At 40.7% G+C, this 15,743-nt stretch overlaps 2 protein-coding genes across 2 annotated transcripts; both read right to left on the reverse strand.

Moving 5' to 3' along the window:
* Window positions 1-1,004: 1,004 nt before the first annotated feature.
* gja9a (gap junction protein alpha 9a) lies at window positions 1,005-2,998 on the reverse strand. The gene is made up of 2 exons (XM_073485402.1): window positions 2,946-2,998; window positions 1,005-2,520 (listed from the first exon to the last, which is right to left on the reverse strand). Exons 1-2 carry the CDS (start codon window positions 2,996-2,998, stop codon window positions 1,005-1,007), a joined length of 1,569 nt encoding a protein of 522 aa, XP_073341503.1.
* A 2,143-nt stretch (window positions 2,999-5,141) lies between these two features.
* rhbdl2 (rhomboid, veinlet-like 2 (Drosophila)) lies at window positions 5,142-14,858 on the reverse strand. The gene is made up of 8 exons (XM_073485677.1): window positions 14,496-14,858; window positions 13,158-13,401; window positions 10,820-10,968; window positions 8,791-8,903; window positions 8,512-8,612; window positions 7,995-8,055; window positions 7,832-7,893; window positions 5,142-7,243 (listed from the first exon to the last, which is right to left on the reverse strand). Exons 2-8 carry the CDS (start codon window positions 13,386-13,388, stop codon window positions 7,064-7,066), a joined length of 897 nt encoding a protein of 298 aa, XP_073341778.1. The 5' UTR covers window positions 13,389-13,401; window positions 14,496-14,858; the 3' UTR covers window positions 5,142-7,063.
* Between the last annotated feature and the right edge of the window lie 885 nt (window positions 14,859-15,743).

Here is a 15,743-nt window from a genome sequence, read left to right on the forward strand (position 1 = left end):
TAATCAGCATTTTTAAGATTATCAGAATCAGGGTTTTTCTTGTCCGATTGCCAGTGAAATAAATTTATTTGAAAATGTGCTACTTTGCCTCCGATGCAGCCGTCTCTCAGTCTGTAGCCAGAGTCGCACTCAAGGTGGAGCTCATTTGAATTACTTCATATACTGCTGGGTAGCTTAATCTATAGTAATACATCATAATTTTTTCATAATATTCTATTTATATTATTAATAATCTGAATCTGCAAAATACCGAGTAACTAAAGTTGTAAAAATAAATGTAACAAAGTAAAAACTACAATATTTGCCTCCAAATTGTACTTATGTACAGTACTTGAGTAAATTGAACTTAGTTACATTATTATTATTATTATTATTACATTATTTTCATTTTTACTGCCACTTGATAACTCCTTGATATCTCATAATCGGTATTGGTCGATCCCTACAAATGCTCACATTGCTACAGGACAGACAGTTCACATGTTTGCCACTAAATGTGTAAAAGTGTTGCTGTTGCTCTTTATAGTGACATGACATCACATGACATCTTTTCACTACATTTATGTCACACAACAATGGAAAAACACCACACCACATGTGAAAGTACACACTGTTAGCTCAAACTATGGAATAAATAAGTGTTTTTCATGCTAATTTGGTTGCGGTACATTAAGTTAGTCACAATAGAAAATAAAGGTTCATTCCAAAAGAAAGTTGGAAAAAATATAAAACATACAGTACAAAGTCCTCTGTTTATATTGCAATATGTCACCAAAATTATTATAAATGTTAACTGCATTAACCAAACTGAAATTAGTTTTTATAGCATGCTATATTATATAGACTGAATTGTTTATAAGGTTTATAACACAAATATTAGCTGACTCTCACCAGTCTGAAGGCAGCGTAGAGTGCTGTTAAATCCGTAAGTTAAATGTAGAACTGACACCTGTAACATGGATTGCTGTGCGACTGTGATTGCTAACAAGGAAACGGTTTGAAGTTTAAACTTGCAGGTCCGGTGCTCGTTTGCTGCTTGCAGTACTCGCCATTGATGTCTTACAGTTGGACGAAGGCGGTCTGGGGTTGTGCGCGGATCCTGAGCTGGAGTCATCCAGTGACTCCGGGGTGGAGGGCCGGCTGTGATGTTTTGCGTCTGATTTTGACTGTGTTTGAGAGCAGGGAGGTCCACTACTGGCTTTTGCGCCCCCATATGAATCTGTGTCGGAGCTTTTGCCCTCCAACACTGTGGCGCATTTGAAAGAGCCATGAGACCTCCACGGTCTTCTTGATGCACTAACTGGCAACGTGGGGTAAGCGGAAGGGTGAGCTGCCTTCTGTGGGCATTTTGGAGAGTCTGGGCTCCCTCTTTCGCTGCTGTCCTCCTTACTGTGTGGGGGAAGATGCAGAAAGTCCTCAGCCTGTTGCTTTGGATTGATTAGGGAGTCGCAGCACGGCGAGCAGGGCTCATTGGTAGTCAAGGTGCAGTTATAGTCTGGGGGGCTTTGAGCTGAACATCTGGAATCATCCAAATCCTGCTGAGTGGCCAGCTCGCCCTGAAGAGGTAGAAAAGTTGAAGGTTTGATGAGGCTTGGGTACATAACTGTGCCCTGCACCCTCTCCATCAGGAGGTTGTAGTCACTGGGTGCAGAAGCAATTGTGGCCTTCCGGGATGCTCCGGTGCATATTTGCACTACAGATTCTTTTTTACACTTGTTGGAATAGTAGTCATCAAGTTCATCTCTCTCGTCTCTCAAGTGAGGGTAGAAGTCCAAGATGCCCTTTTTAATCCTCTTGTAACCCAGATGCATGATCTCCAAGATGTTCAGGAAGAGGGAAATTCCAGCAATGCATTGCATGAACACCATGAAGACAGTTTTCTCTGTTGGTCTGGAAACATAACAGTCTACAGCATTTGGACAAGGATCCCGCTCACACTTGAACAGCGGGTAGAGGTGAAAGCCGTAAAGGACGTACTGGCCTGTCATGAAGGCCACTTCAACAACAGAGCGAGTGACAACGTGAGCCACATAGGTACGCAGCAGAGAGCCCCTTAGAGGAGCTTTGTTGAGCTTCCCCTGATCGAGCTGTTTCATTTCCCGCTCAATCCGCTTCCTGGCTTCTGCCAACTCCACACCGACCAACTCCAGCTCCTTCCGCAGCAGAGCCTTCTTCTTCTGCCGCGCCTTCTCCAGCGCCCGCAGCCTGTAGAGAGCGTGGCCCATGTAAACCAGAGAGGGAGAAGACACAAAAATGACCTGCAGCACCCAGTAGCGGATGAGGGAGATCGGGAAAGCGAGGTCATAGCACACGTTCCTGCATCCGGGCTGCTCAGTGTTGCATATGAAGTCAGCCTGCTCGTCGTTCCACACGTCCTCGGCTGCCACTCCGAGGACCAGCATACGGAAGATGAACAGGATGGTGAGCCAGATCTTGCCTACCATCGTGGAATGGATATGCACCTCCTCCAAAATCCCCCCAAGGAAGTTCCAGTCCCCCATCTTCACTCTGCCATTGTGACTAGAAAGAGAAAGATTAGGAAAGAAAATGTGCAGTATCTATAAATGTGCAGCTTTTTGAACCTTTAAGAAAATACAGCAAAATAAGCAGCTTTTCATGTTAAATGAACACAGTAAAAAGGAGAAAAAATAGCGGTAAACCCCCAAAAAGTGATAAAAATTGTCATTTAAATGCCCCAGTACTGATGTATTAAAAAATGTCAGTACCTCTCAATTTGAAAAAAAAAAAAAAATTAACTAGTAAAAAACCTATCAAGTAAAAAATTCAGTTTCACATATTTGCAAAAAATTGTATTAAGAGCAGACGGAGAGGACTTCTGTGTAAATCCAGTGATATGTTCCCTTGTTCAGCTATCCAGTTTTTGTCTAAAAGAAACCATTCCTCCTCAGCGGTGTCAGATCAGCGCACTTGCCGTTTCCATTTACCTCGCAGCAGCGTGGACAGACTGCCGGTGGTGACTTAAATCTCCTCGGGTCATGCAGCCCTGACACGGTCACCAAAAAGTTTTTAAAAATCGTTAGCGCCCTCCACATGAGTCCCCTGACCATCACCTAAACTTCGGTGACCCGCCTCTACTTCAGTGATGCCAGAAACAAAGTGGGAACAACAGAGCCGCTGAGGGAAGGTTGCCAACAACTACTCTGACCAGAGAAAGTCAATACCGACAGCTTCAGTGATGCATTTAGATCACGGCCTCACTGTGATGGGGTTGTAACCAGTTGTAACACGGATATTGACCTCAATCTTTGCAGGCCAGGACTGCTTTATTTTTTATTTGTCTGCATCTAACCTCAGTCGGACCTTTTTGTTTTACCTCTCCAAACAAAGCAGAGATGGTAGCTCACTCACTGAGTTTATTTTTTTATTTTTTATCTGGGTGTGTACATTAGGTGTGGATGTAAATAACCAAGCTGTTTCCAAACGGATGTTTTGCAAGTCCAGATTGAACGCTTCGGATTTGTTTGCACTCAGTTGTTTTAGTCTATTTGCTCCATATGTACAGAGAAGGAAACAGCCACTGTGGCTTGAATCCCCATATTATCAATACCTGTCAGTTGTCCACACAGGCCATGCATGATCAATAGTTTTCTACTATAGTGAAGTAGTCAATGAGTCATCATGTTCAATTTCATACCCTGCTGCTCCGCTCTGGATGTAATTAAGTTTTCACGCACTTCACACGTTATTTTATCCCATTTAAAACTAATCTATCACAATGGATCAGTGTGTGTGCATGTCAACTGTTCCAGTTGTAAATTCCTTTAAATGCCTCTGTGTGATAAATATGCCACTCATGATATTAACAGCTCCACACCCATGATATGATATGAAATGTTATCAGGAGGAAAAGCAAACCACCACCAGCTCAGTGCAATATTTCAATGTGGTCCTGAAGTGAACCTTTCCCCTCTGACCTAAAATATCCCATTCTGCCCAGAACAGCACGATTGATTCAAACCAGTCTGGCACATTAGGGGTACAGAGGGTCACACTGGGGTGAGGTATTGGGAAAATCCCAGTGCAATTTCCCCCTCTTATCCTACCAATCACTGCAATCAATTTTCACATGTACTACAGGCCCAGGAAGTCCTCCGGCAATTTACTCTTTCAAAATGAAAAACTAATTTTTTGTGGGATTTCCTGTCTTCAATCTTCAAGTCTTTTATTATGATTCATATTTTAAGTTTTCAGAAATTGCTTATAAGAACAAACCCTCATCTTAAACTATCAGATAAATGTAAAGCCATGTAAAATTCAGTAAATGTATAAAGAAAAAAAGATGTAGCCATGTAAGAAAAGAAATGAAACCATAGAAATACTTAAATGTATATACATTCATAAAACTAAGTAACTAAAACAATTATTTGTAAATTAAACTAATGAATATAATACAAAATGCATACAATGGTGCTTATAGGTTTTTAATTTTTTTTTAAAATGATTAAGATATAGCAAAGTATTTTATACAATTGCCACTTTAACTTAACTATTTCAAGATACGACTAGTTGATGCTACTTTATCGGCTGTCTTGAGGACCTCTGGGATCCCAGTGTTATTTTTAGTATTTTAAAATAAATTCCAGGTTAACTATTTAAAGGGGCCAGTGTGCAGGATTTAATGGCATCTGCCAGTGAAGAGTCAGATTGAAACCAATGAATTACCCTTGCCTCACCCTTTCCTAGGGTGGCTGCTAAAAATACAAACAATCAGAGAAAGCCCTCTCTAGAGTCAGTGTTTAGTTTGTCCATTCTGGGCTACTGTAGGAACACGGGGGACTCTAGAAGAGGACCTGCTCCCTCTGTAGATATCAAAGGCTCATTCATTCATTCACTTTAAATCATACACACTGCACCTTGACGAGTCAACTGAGTCAACACTTACGACTGTTGTACCACATAATGCAACATACTATTTCCTAGTGTTCAGGGTCGAGGCAAACAAGTTCATGATAATTGAATATTGATGCACTAAGTTATATTGATGAGCTGCGTTTGGAAACTATGGAACTTTCCATACTGTAAACTGGAAAGAGCAGTCGCTGCTATAATGTCCCCGCAGCATTAACCAGCAGACTGCTGCACAAACACTCTGTTGTCTGCTAATTGAAGACCATTGGAAAGGAAGTCTTTACTGTTTACTCTGTACATATTCATCAGACAAGATCAATACTCAAGTTCAGATTTGGTATGACAATAAACAAATACATTACAAAAACATCAGATTGTATTAAAAACACTTAAACACTGAGCTGTGGAGATGCAAAACCAAACAGTCTTCGGTCATCTTAGATAAATTAAGTACATTTACTTTACATTTAAAGTAAGATCTGTACATCAGATGTTAAACAGCATTAGAGTTTTAATTTATATACTTATGAGACTATAACATTCACCAGTATCCCTCCAGTTAAGGAGGAGTTTTGTATCATACCAACAACTTATTTACTTTAACAGCAGACACTTTCCAAAAGCTGGATGTTCATGTTTAAAGATTTGTATTTCCGAGATTACGAAACAATGAGTGATTAAAAAAAAAAAAAATCAATTTGTTTTACGACTTAACATGAAATTAGCCACTTCCTGTCAACAGGATGTGGCTGAAACAATGACGAGGCATTGAGCCAAGTCCTGATGGTAAACCAGCTCTTTTGCTTATAAAAGGAAGGGGCAACACCAACATGGACAGTCATCCCTCTTTTTCCTGAGACTCTTTCTTCTTGTTAGTGCTGTCACACAGCCATCCACACGTCTTCATCAAATCCTGCAGTGAGGGACTTCTCCATGTTTAAGGCACACGTCATGAATACTGAAAGTCCATTAGAGCTGCAACAGTTAGTCGATTAATCACTTAGTTGTCAACGATTGAAACAATCGGCAACTATTTTGATAATCGATTAATAGAGCTATCAAAGTATCAACTGAGTACTACACAATTATCGTGGCCAAATGAATTCACAATAATGTTATCATGATATCTATAGAAATTTGAAAAATAATGCTAGCATTTATCTATCTTTAACTGTGTGTGGCAAAAAATACCAAGTGTAGGTAGAGAGTCTGTAACCATTACTGTAAAAATCAACAATTACTATCAACTACTCAATTACTAGTGAAAAGGCGACCAGGTGAACTCAAACAAAAGATGCACAAGCCCTAACATTCAGGCAAGATGATATTATCGTGCATTGTTAACATGATATAAATATTTCATTTTTAATATCATGGTTATAAAGGATAATTGCGATACTGTGACACCCCTAAAAATTAATCAGTTTAGATTTTTTCAGAAAATGTATGTGAATATCTTCTCTCTTCTTTACTCCTCTATCACAGTAAACTGATTTTTCTTTTGGTTGTGGACAAAACAAGACATTTGAGGACGTCATCTTGGTCTTTGGGGAACAGTGACCATAACTTTTTACCAATTTCTGACCAAACAAATAATCAATTACTAGAGAAAATAATCAACAGATTAATTGACAATCAAAGTAATCATTAGTCGCAGCCTAAAGTCCATGATGATTCAACTCAGCTTCAAATCAGCAACAACTATGAGAATATACAATTTTTCAATCAAACTGTCAGGGCATTATTTCTGATTAAAGAAAAATGACATGAAATAGGACTGGTGTGTTCATTAATTTTCTAGATGATCATAAAAAGATCCAAAATCTTACCAAAAAAAACACTCAAACACAGAAAAAGATCAACTATGTAATTATGACTAATGGCAGTTCCTCATAGCAAAACATGTTATTCAGCTCTAAAAAAAAAATTTATTTTTCAAAGGCACATTGTCTAAAATGTAAAATATTCCTTCTGCAATGCGTCACATCACCAGCAGGAGGCACCCTTTCACTGTAACTTTCACATTTAGCTTTAAAAAGGGTCAAATCTGATTTTAACACCCTGTGCACTATGTTCAAAAAGTCCCTGAAGAGCATCTTTGCTCACACACACATCTTCCTGAGCGTCTCATTAAGGCTTTTAGTGTTAACTTTAAAAAAAAAAAAAAAAGGCTGGTGAATGCAGCTTCATGGTCCTATGGTGCCGGGCTCAGGAAGATGTTGAAGAGCACAGCAAAGAGCACAAAGACTACATAGCCCACTATACACAGCCAGAAACGAGGGTCTTTCAGGAGCTTCTTGTTGTAAGCGCTGAAGAACACATAGCCGACGGTCATCCCGGCCACGACTCCTCCAAAATGAGCCACAAAGGACACCTAAGAGGAGAGAAATGTGAGATGTCAGGTTTCAGAGTTAGCCTAAAGGCCTAATTACCAGAGTTAAATGGAGCACGGACCCTTGAGCAGTGTCATCCGACCTCACTGAACACCTAAAAAACTTGCAGGACCAGTTTAACAGTGAAACAAATTAAGGGGAAGGGAAAAGAAGGGAGATAGTGTTGTGGGGGAGGGAATAAGGAATCTGTTTTTTTAGAGTCGATGGTAATCAGTTGGAGAGACAAACAAGCTTCATCAAGCAGGAAGAAACCGAAACTACCGAGTCAAACTACAAAGGTCACCATAGATTAAAATAGAAGTGAGTTACTTGGAGAGTGTGTTTGCTTTGCGTCCATTAGAGTGTGCCCACACAGAGTTATGCATCTACATGAATAATCATGTCCTGGCAAGAGCTGCTGATCTTGTCTATAGCCACAAGCGAATTAAAGCCATCATCTCGGGGGAGGTTAGCTGGAATAGCTGGATCCCTCTTTAGGCTCTTTGTTATATCTGAAAAGGTTAAGCAGGACCCTTTTGTTTGTATATTTATCCTGCTGAACAGTCGAAAGAGAAAAAAAAGAAGCTTACATTATAACCATCATCGTGGTTGACAAATCTTCTGTAGAAGGCAAATCCAAAATCTGTGGCAACTAGAGAAAGAGAACAGGATTAAATTCAACATGTTTAAAGTTTGATTACAGCAGTTAGAAAATAATACACTGGGTTACACTACTACTACTGGGTACACTACCAAATATCACAATGGCGAGGATACGAAACACTCCGAGGAGAGGGATCATCTCTCGGAAGTTCTATGAAGCAAAACAGACACAAGCTTTAAAGAACAATACACTAATATTTAACTTAAAGGGGCACAATGTAGTTTTGGAGAAGAAATTCAAACTCAGAATTTTTATATTTGCAATATTAATGAGGTAATAATACAAACTCAGAAATATTTATTTTTTCCAAAACCGAATAAACAAGCTGTACTCAGAGGACAATAAGGTCCCCAGGACATTGTTTGAAGCTAGAAAGGTGGCAGGGTCCGCCAAATATAAACAAAGTAAAACAGTATACGGTGCTATCGAGTTTGATTTTGGATCAGGCTTGACTGAATTAAACGGTTAGGACGAGAGGAAGAGAAGCCGCTATCTAAAAGATTGAATATGTGCTCAGTAGTTTCCTCTCACACACACAAACAACAAAGTACTTGGAGACTGAAATGTTAACATCAGCTCTTCCTGTTTATGTGAACATAAACTTACCACCACTGCATTCATAAAATAACCTCCTATTAGGGCATAAACGCCCCCTGAAGCTCCCACCAAAGCGCTGAGAGGATCAAAGATGGAGCTGCACAGAGAACCTGAGGAACGACAGACATTTCTACAATCAGTGTCATTTCTGAGAGCCGAGACACAAACACTGACAGGAAAAAAACAACTTTGAGATGCTTAATGTTAGAAGTCTGAGTGCTTTTGTAATGACAGAGCCAGCCGTGCCACATTTACGGCATCTGGGGAAAAGGAACAGGTGACGCTCACCTGCCAGGACACCTGCCATGTACACCATCCCCACTTCGAATCCTTTGTGCACCAGTTCCAGAGGGATGCCCAGCAGCAGCTGCATCAGCAGGTTTCCCACGATGTGCTCCACACTAGGGAGGCAGACGTGGGGAATAAGTAGAATGTACTCTCAACCATGGTGGTGAAATGACAGGGGATGGACAAAAAAACAGAAACACCTGCAGCCCTACGGTAAATGTCAGGTATTGATTTCATTTGATGGGTGATTTAAAAACAATGTAGGGGTTTTAAAGGGTAAGACTGGTGTTTTTTCATGAAAAGATCGCAACCATCAATGCATCAACACTTCCCCAAACCCACTGTTCCCACTGACAATGTACTTTTTTTAAAAAAACAGGTCCCAAATATATATTTTTACCTACTTAGCAACATGCTGATGAAAAGTCAGGTGAAGTTTGCCATAAAACATTGCTGGAGCTTCACAGCAAAACAGAATTTCCGCATTCTCCTAAACAGCTGAAGGACGTAAAAACTACCTCTGTTCAGCTCATCCAGTGCAATCCATGTTTCTGGAAGCCCTGAGATCCCAAATTGATTTAAAGAGACGGTACTTACACCTTCAGTGTGTGATCGAGCTTGTGCAGCCACTTCAGACCAGCTGCAGACTTTTAGCTCAGCAACCACAGTGAAGATTTCAGTACATTTCTGTTAATAATGTCTTTTCAAATCAGTTTGATATTTCAGGGCTTTCTAATACAACTCCCCGTCTACTTCAGTTGTTTAGGAGAATGCTGTAACGCTGTTTTGCGGTGAAGTTTCAGAAATTGTCGACGAAACTTTTCACTCTCGGGTCAACTGCTCCTTTAAAACTCCTCAAACAGGAGTAAATGTGTTTTTGTTGGGGACTACTCTCAGCTGCGAATCATAACACATAGTGAGTAGTGAGTATTTCTGTCAGCAGCACGGTGTGTGTCTGGGATTGACCCAACAGACCCAACTACAGTTGATTACTCCCTTGTCCAGTGATCACAGTGGCTCGAATTAAAGAGGAAGTGGCACAATGGACTGGAAAGCACCAGAGGCCGATACACTCTCTGAATGATCGTTGTTGCGCAAGAAAAGTTATTTTCTACTGATTCTTGAAGTATTTATATTTTAATTGTCTTATCAAGCTCAGGCCTGTAACAAAAATAATCATAGATTGCAAGATAATGTTTTATTTTGAAAACAGGTCAGATCCAGTGCCGCGGTTCCTTGTTATGAAAGAACACGACACTTTGTGCAACGGATGCGGCTCATTGAGACGTTATTAATAGTTCCTGGACTGCAATTTTCAGTTTCAGAGCACAGATGAAGAAGCTAACTGTATATCTCTCTACACAGTTCAATTCAATGGTAGTTTGTATGGGATTTGTGGACAGAGAAAGATACAACACCACCAGCTTTATCCTTTAAGCAAACATCCTGTTAAGCGTCGTCCAGTTACCGTCAGGGGTGACTGTGACCACTGTTCCTCTTTACTAATCTAGTTTTCCTACGTGCTTCTGTGTGCTCATGATTTCTGGTTTTCCTGTGTTCCTGTGGTTTATGTGCTCATGTCTTTTTTTTTTGCTTGCCACATCACATGACTTTACAGTGTTTGGACAGATGTGCCAACAATACAGGCAACGGCTGTATGGGCTTTTCATGCGCAGGATCTCTTTTAAAAGCAGAGATGGAGGCGGATTTCCTTTTCAAGCTAATAGTATTCAGCTTTTGTAGCTGTGACTGTGGTGCATCAGTTAAAAAACACTGAGATGAAGTAATGCGGCAAAGGCGGAAGTTTCAAAATCAAACACAGACAAATCCTGCAGTCTCAAACATGACCGCAGAATTGAATCAACGCCTCTGACAGCATTTAAAGATCAAGAGCTTCACCCAGACTGATCATTACTGCACGGCCATGATTCTGTGCTGTAAAGTGTTTGTGGGAATTCGTCGACTACCCACACTGACTCAAGCTTTCATCATGTAATTCGGGTCTCTATAAAGGTCTGCGGATGCTTACCCGGCGTGGACGAACATGTAGGAGATGAAGCGCCATGCCTCCTGCCTGTTGTCAGGCTTGTATGTGAGGGGGCTGTTCCAGATGCCTTGATCCAGGGTGACCCACTGCTTCTGAGGCATCCACACCGCGTAGTAGATAAACACTGCCAGCTAATGAAAGACAGAAAACGTACACAAAAGGTAAGTCTTAAAGTGGGTCAAATCATTTTATTTTGGTGCCTGACTTCCTGCCTTAGGTTACCAGCAGCAGCAGGGATGAGGGCAGAAGCTAAACCCCAAACAGCTGAGAAAATAAAGGCTTGAAGAACGAATCAGAAATACAGATGCTGAAGTATGTTGAACGGAGCCCATAAAATCCCCCAGTGTGGAGCTCAGACGTCTGAATGCACGTATCTGTAGGAATATAAAGCGAGGGAGCACTGCAGCCCTGGAACAATCTCCTCTGGATCAATAAAGAGTTAAGTATTCACGGACATTCAAATGAAGTGACAGTGGACATCTGTGAGCTACAAAGAGTGAGCTGTTCATCTTGAAGTATAATTAGGCAGTGTGCAAAACACTCTGATAAAAGAGTAAAGCAGCAGCCTTCAACTGAATCTGACTGCAACATGGGGCCAGTGGGTAAAAACTGACTTTAACAGCGATTTTGCAGATTTCAAAATATCTGAAATGTTTTCATCGAGGGCTCTCTCAATAAAAATAATGACAAAAGACGTGGTTTGATGAAACTGAAGTAGCATGGGATCGTGGGAGTTGTTGTCTACATTGTTAAACGGCCACCTAAGCAGATGAAAATATGTCTGACGTGACTCGGGCAGAAATGTTCACGAACGAGGTTAAAGTTTTAAAGTTTAATTCACGTTACGCTCGGTCGGGTTTGCCGACTGTCTTCCTCACTCTCTGATGTATCATCTGATGTTTCCCCGGCTACCAAATGAAACGCACATTTGGAATAACACAACTCAACGAAATATATAACAAAGGTCGTTTTTAGACATTTTAATGCAGAGATGTTGCATAATGTATCTTTGATATTCATAAGCACTGTAAACATTGAATAAATGGCTGTAAGCAGCTATAAGATCAAGTGTAATAGTTTATTAATATACAGTGTTTGTCAACAGTATTTGATATTATTAGTTCTGGGTGCCCACAGGAGGAGTTATTGTTGACAAACACTTCTATCTGTTTACACCTACATTAGAGTGTGTAATAAACCACTTGTTTTTGTTTTCTTAATTTGTAATAATAAATGCTAAACAGGGGTAAAGTAAGTTGTTGCTGTCTCACCTTATTACTTTACATAGGTGTATATTATACTTTAATAATGTGTTACTCAAAATAATCTGCAGATCTTTTTGTTTTCGCAGTTTCACGTAGGAACTATTTCCTTTCCACTGAACTACACTGTATCAGGAAATGCTCGTCCTCATGACAGCGCGGGGTGTAAACATGAACGGCGTCCACCTCGGCTGAGCTGGATGAGAGGATGTCGGCTTCCTTCTCCACGGTGACATGAAAGGAAAATATTTCTCAAGAGAAACTGCTCACTGCGAGCTCTGAGGATTATCTTGAGTAACCAGGTGACGGCCGATATCTCCAAAAATCGGCCACTCACACCCAAACAATCTCAATGGATAAAAAGCTCTACAGGTTAAAGGTAAAACATGTATTCCTGGATTTGGGGGTGAACTGTCCCTTTAAAGTAGTGACGAAGGACATAGTCAGTGCAGTCATAGTTTTAGGGAAAAAGAGGCCACAGCTTCTAACTTTGCTTCTGCTGATTCATCAAATCGCCCACTGACCCGCCACACACTCACACCAGATGTTTTTATTCACCTGAATCTATAAAGTCAAAAAACCACGGAGGATTTTTCTGTTTACACATTCAGGAAAAGCATCTCCGAAGACTCGACTGTACGAGCTCAAACCCAAACCCACCACTCAGTGTTTTCATTGACACCGTGCCTACTTCCCTGTTAGTGAGGACTGCACTTGATGAATTGGGACATTCAGAGGAGGCGGCGCAGATGCCAGGAAAGAAAAGAAACTTGTGGATGAACAAGAGCTTCACAGTTTAGAGCTTTGTCATCGTGAAAACCATTCATTCTCAGATACCGTGGCTACAAACAGACTAATTCTTTCCTAGAGCTCCTGATTCAGAGATATCCGACTCTGTCCTCTATAACTTCACTCCCATATCTGCTCTACTTAATACAATCACAGCAGATCCATACGGTAATTAACACCACGGCTGCATGTATAATTAGATCCACACAATCCATACCGATCAGCGCTCATACAAGCGTGTGTGTCGTGTACATTCAGGGCAGTGCTACCTCTGCAATACTGATGAGGATGATGAAGATGGGAGGCGGGCAGCAGTTGGCCCGCTCCAGGTACTTGCTGCGGTTGTCTTCTGGAAGCATCCATCTGGAGACAGAATGCTGGAACTTCTCACAACATCCCATCTTTCTGCCGCGGTCGGGCTCGTCCTCCGCGTCCCTGAGCCGTCTCCCATCTCGGTCCACGGGAAACGGCTCCTGCTGCTCGAGGTCGATGTCCCCCATCACTGCTCCGGGCCTACGCAGCAGAGACAGACTTAGTGATGGCGTGCACACCTTGAGATGATATATTTGTCTTCCAGTGGAGATTTTTATACCGTTTGTGCCGTGGAAGCAAACACTTTAATATCTCTGGGTGCATTTGCTCACTGTTCGTGGGTTTTTTATCAGATTTTTGCATCAATGTGATAAAACTGCTTTGATTTTTCATATATTTAATTGATATTGAGATTCCTGTTTGGTTATTTTGTACATTAACAACTGCAACACACTTTATGCTGTCACATGTTCAATATTTCTTCAAGTATGACTGAAATCAGTCTGATTAGAGATTCAAACTTAGCTGTTCACATGGACCCAAAGCATTTAATGGAATATAACAATAATCATTTTAAAAAATCTATTATTCTTTTCATTGCTCTTACTGTTTTTTATCTGTTCATAACTCCTCTGATGTGATGTGGCCTTCTTATCATCTGTTACTGATTTTATTCTTTTATTATCTCTGTTTTTGCATTGCTTTCCCTCTCGCTCTCCTTTTTTTCTGGGATTTTGTTTTACGGCTTTTATGGCATTTTACTTGTAATGTCTCATATTATCTTTCTGTGTTTTTTAATATCCTCCTCCTCCTTTCTTCTTGTCCCAACTCACCTTACACTGGCCTTCCTTGTGTTTGGCTTGTATATTCTGGTGATGCCATATAAATAAAGTCTATTATAATTATTATAATATTACATTTTCCCGTTTAAAATGTATTTCAAGGGCAATTAAATACACTTCCTTGCTGAATTAGGGTTTTAAATGACAGTAAAACATGGACTCTTACACTTTTAATATCTGGGAGGAGACTGAAATTGTTTTAAAGTAAGTTATTCTCCATATTAGACATAATCTGACAGAGTACAGTTACAGAACAGAGCAGCCGCCTTTTCACCGTGTTAATTAGCGTTTCCTGTTTACTGGGCGTTGCTGAAGATAACACTATTGATTTAATGTCCTTCTGATCCCAGACTATTCAAATCCAGTCCACCTCAGGCTCCTCTCCAGTGCGAGGCTGCCTTAATATTTGTTTTGGCGCTCAACGAAATGCAACTAAACTTCGGCCTTACTCACCTAAACCTTCAACAGGAAGAGTGCAGATGAGCTCCCAGCGCTCCCAAGACTCATCAAATATCGACTCGATTAAACCCGCACCGACAGCTCAATGTGCGGGATGACAAGTGCAAAGGTTCACGCGCGGCGCCACGGTTAAAAACACTGTTCAGTAACGACTTCAGCACCGCTCCTCCATGTTTCCAGACAGAACAGCGGAGTCCCGACCGTCCCTGGGAGGTCGGAGAGAAGAAGAAGAAGAAAAAAAAAGCGCTCTTGGAGATAATTATAGACCTTTCATTGCTTTTTCCTGCAACAAACTTCCTTCCTCGCCCCAAACAAACCTCTGACGTGCCCCTCGTACACTCAGCTACAGCAGAGTCTCACGCGACAGCAGTGATACCGACGACAACAGCCTACCTGTTCCCCTGCCACACCTGGGGGCTGTGACGTCACAGACAGGAGACTCAGGGAACAACTTCACACACACATACACCATCTCTCCACACACTCACACACGCACCCGACATGTACACGCAATAAAATACGAGCACGTTTGATCCAGAGAGTCATATATTCAACTAGATTGTTTAATTCAGTTAAGTGCACACAGGTTCAGGTGCCTTTTAATAGAAATGGTGCATTACCTGACACGCACCACAAGGAGGCGCTAGAGTCCACACATAGGAAGAATAAAGTGGCTTTAAGTGTTAATATTCAGGCTGCTACAAAGTAAAATACCTGGACATGTATTTGCAAATCTTATAATTAGCCATAAACAATATAATTATAATGATATTATAATAAATCAACAGGCAGAACGATGACACATAAAAGCAGATAATACTGATTAAAAGGCAATATTTGGCTTTTTTGCCAGAAAAGGGACTCAAACATTAAATAGCTTGTTAAATTGGTTATGTTCTGTTGATCATCTGTTTCAGCTCAGGGTGATATTGTGTTTTCAACCAGTTTTCAAGGTCAAAAACAAATGTTCATATATCAGCTTACAGTAGCAGTTTTCAAACTTTTTGTGGTCAAGGCACACCTGTAGCTATTCATACCTGTGCAAACTTAAACATTAACTTATTTCACCACTATCTTATGGACCTTTTGCTAAGATTAGGGCTGCTACTAACAATTCTTCTCACTGTGTGTTGAATAGATTTTCTCAATTAGCTGTGTAATATATCAGAAAAGGCACAACTGTATTCACATCAGTGCAAAAACATGTATCACTAATAACAGTATCTTAAGGACCTTCTGGTG

This window comes from Pagrus major, chromosome 17 (assembly GCF_040436345.1).
Source record: "Pagrus major chromosome 17, Pma_NU_1.0".
NCBI classification, from domain to species: Eukaryota; Metazoa; Chordata; class Actinopteri; order Spariformes; family Sparidae; genus Pagrus; species Pagrus major.

Coding starts and splice junctions, on each gene's coding strand:
- rhbdl2 (XM_073485677.1), bottom strand. CDS start 13,388: ATGGGGGACATCGACCTCGAGCAGCAGGAGCCGTTTCCCGTGGACCGA. Junction 10,969..13,157: donor TCCTCATCAGTATTGCAGAG/GTAGCACTGCCC, acceptor GTCTTTCATTAG/CTGGCAGTGTTTATCTACTA. Junction 8,904..10,819: donor TACATGTTCGTCCACGCCGG/GTAAGCATCCGC, acceptor CTGCCTCCCTAG/TGTGGAGCACATCGTGGGAA.
- gja9a (XM_073485402.1), bottom strand. CDS start 2,998: ATGACCCGAGGAGATTTAAGTCACCACCGGCAGTCTGTCCACGCTGCT. Junction 2,521..2,945: donor TCTGTCCACGCTGCTGCGAG/GTAAATGGAAAC, acceptor TTCTCTTTCTAG/TCACAATGGCAGAGTGAAGA.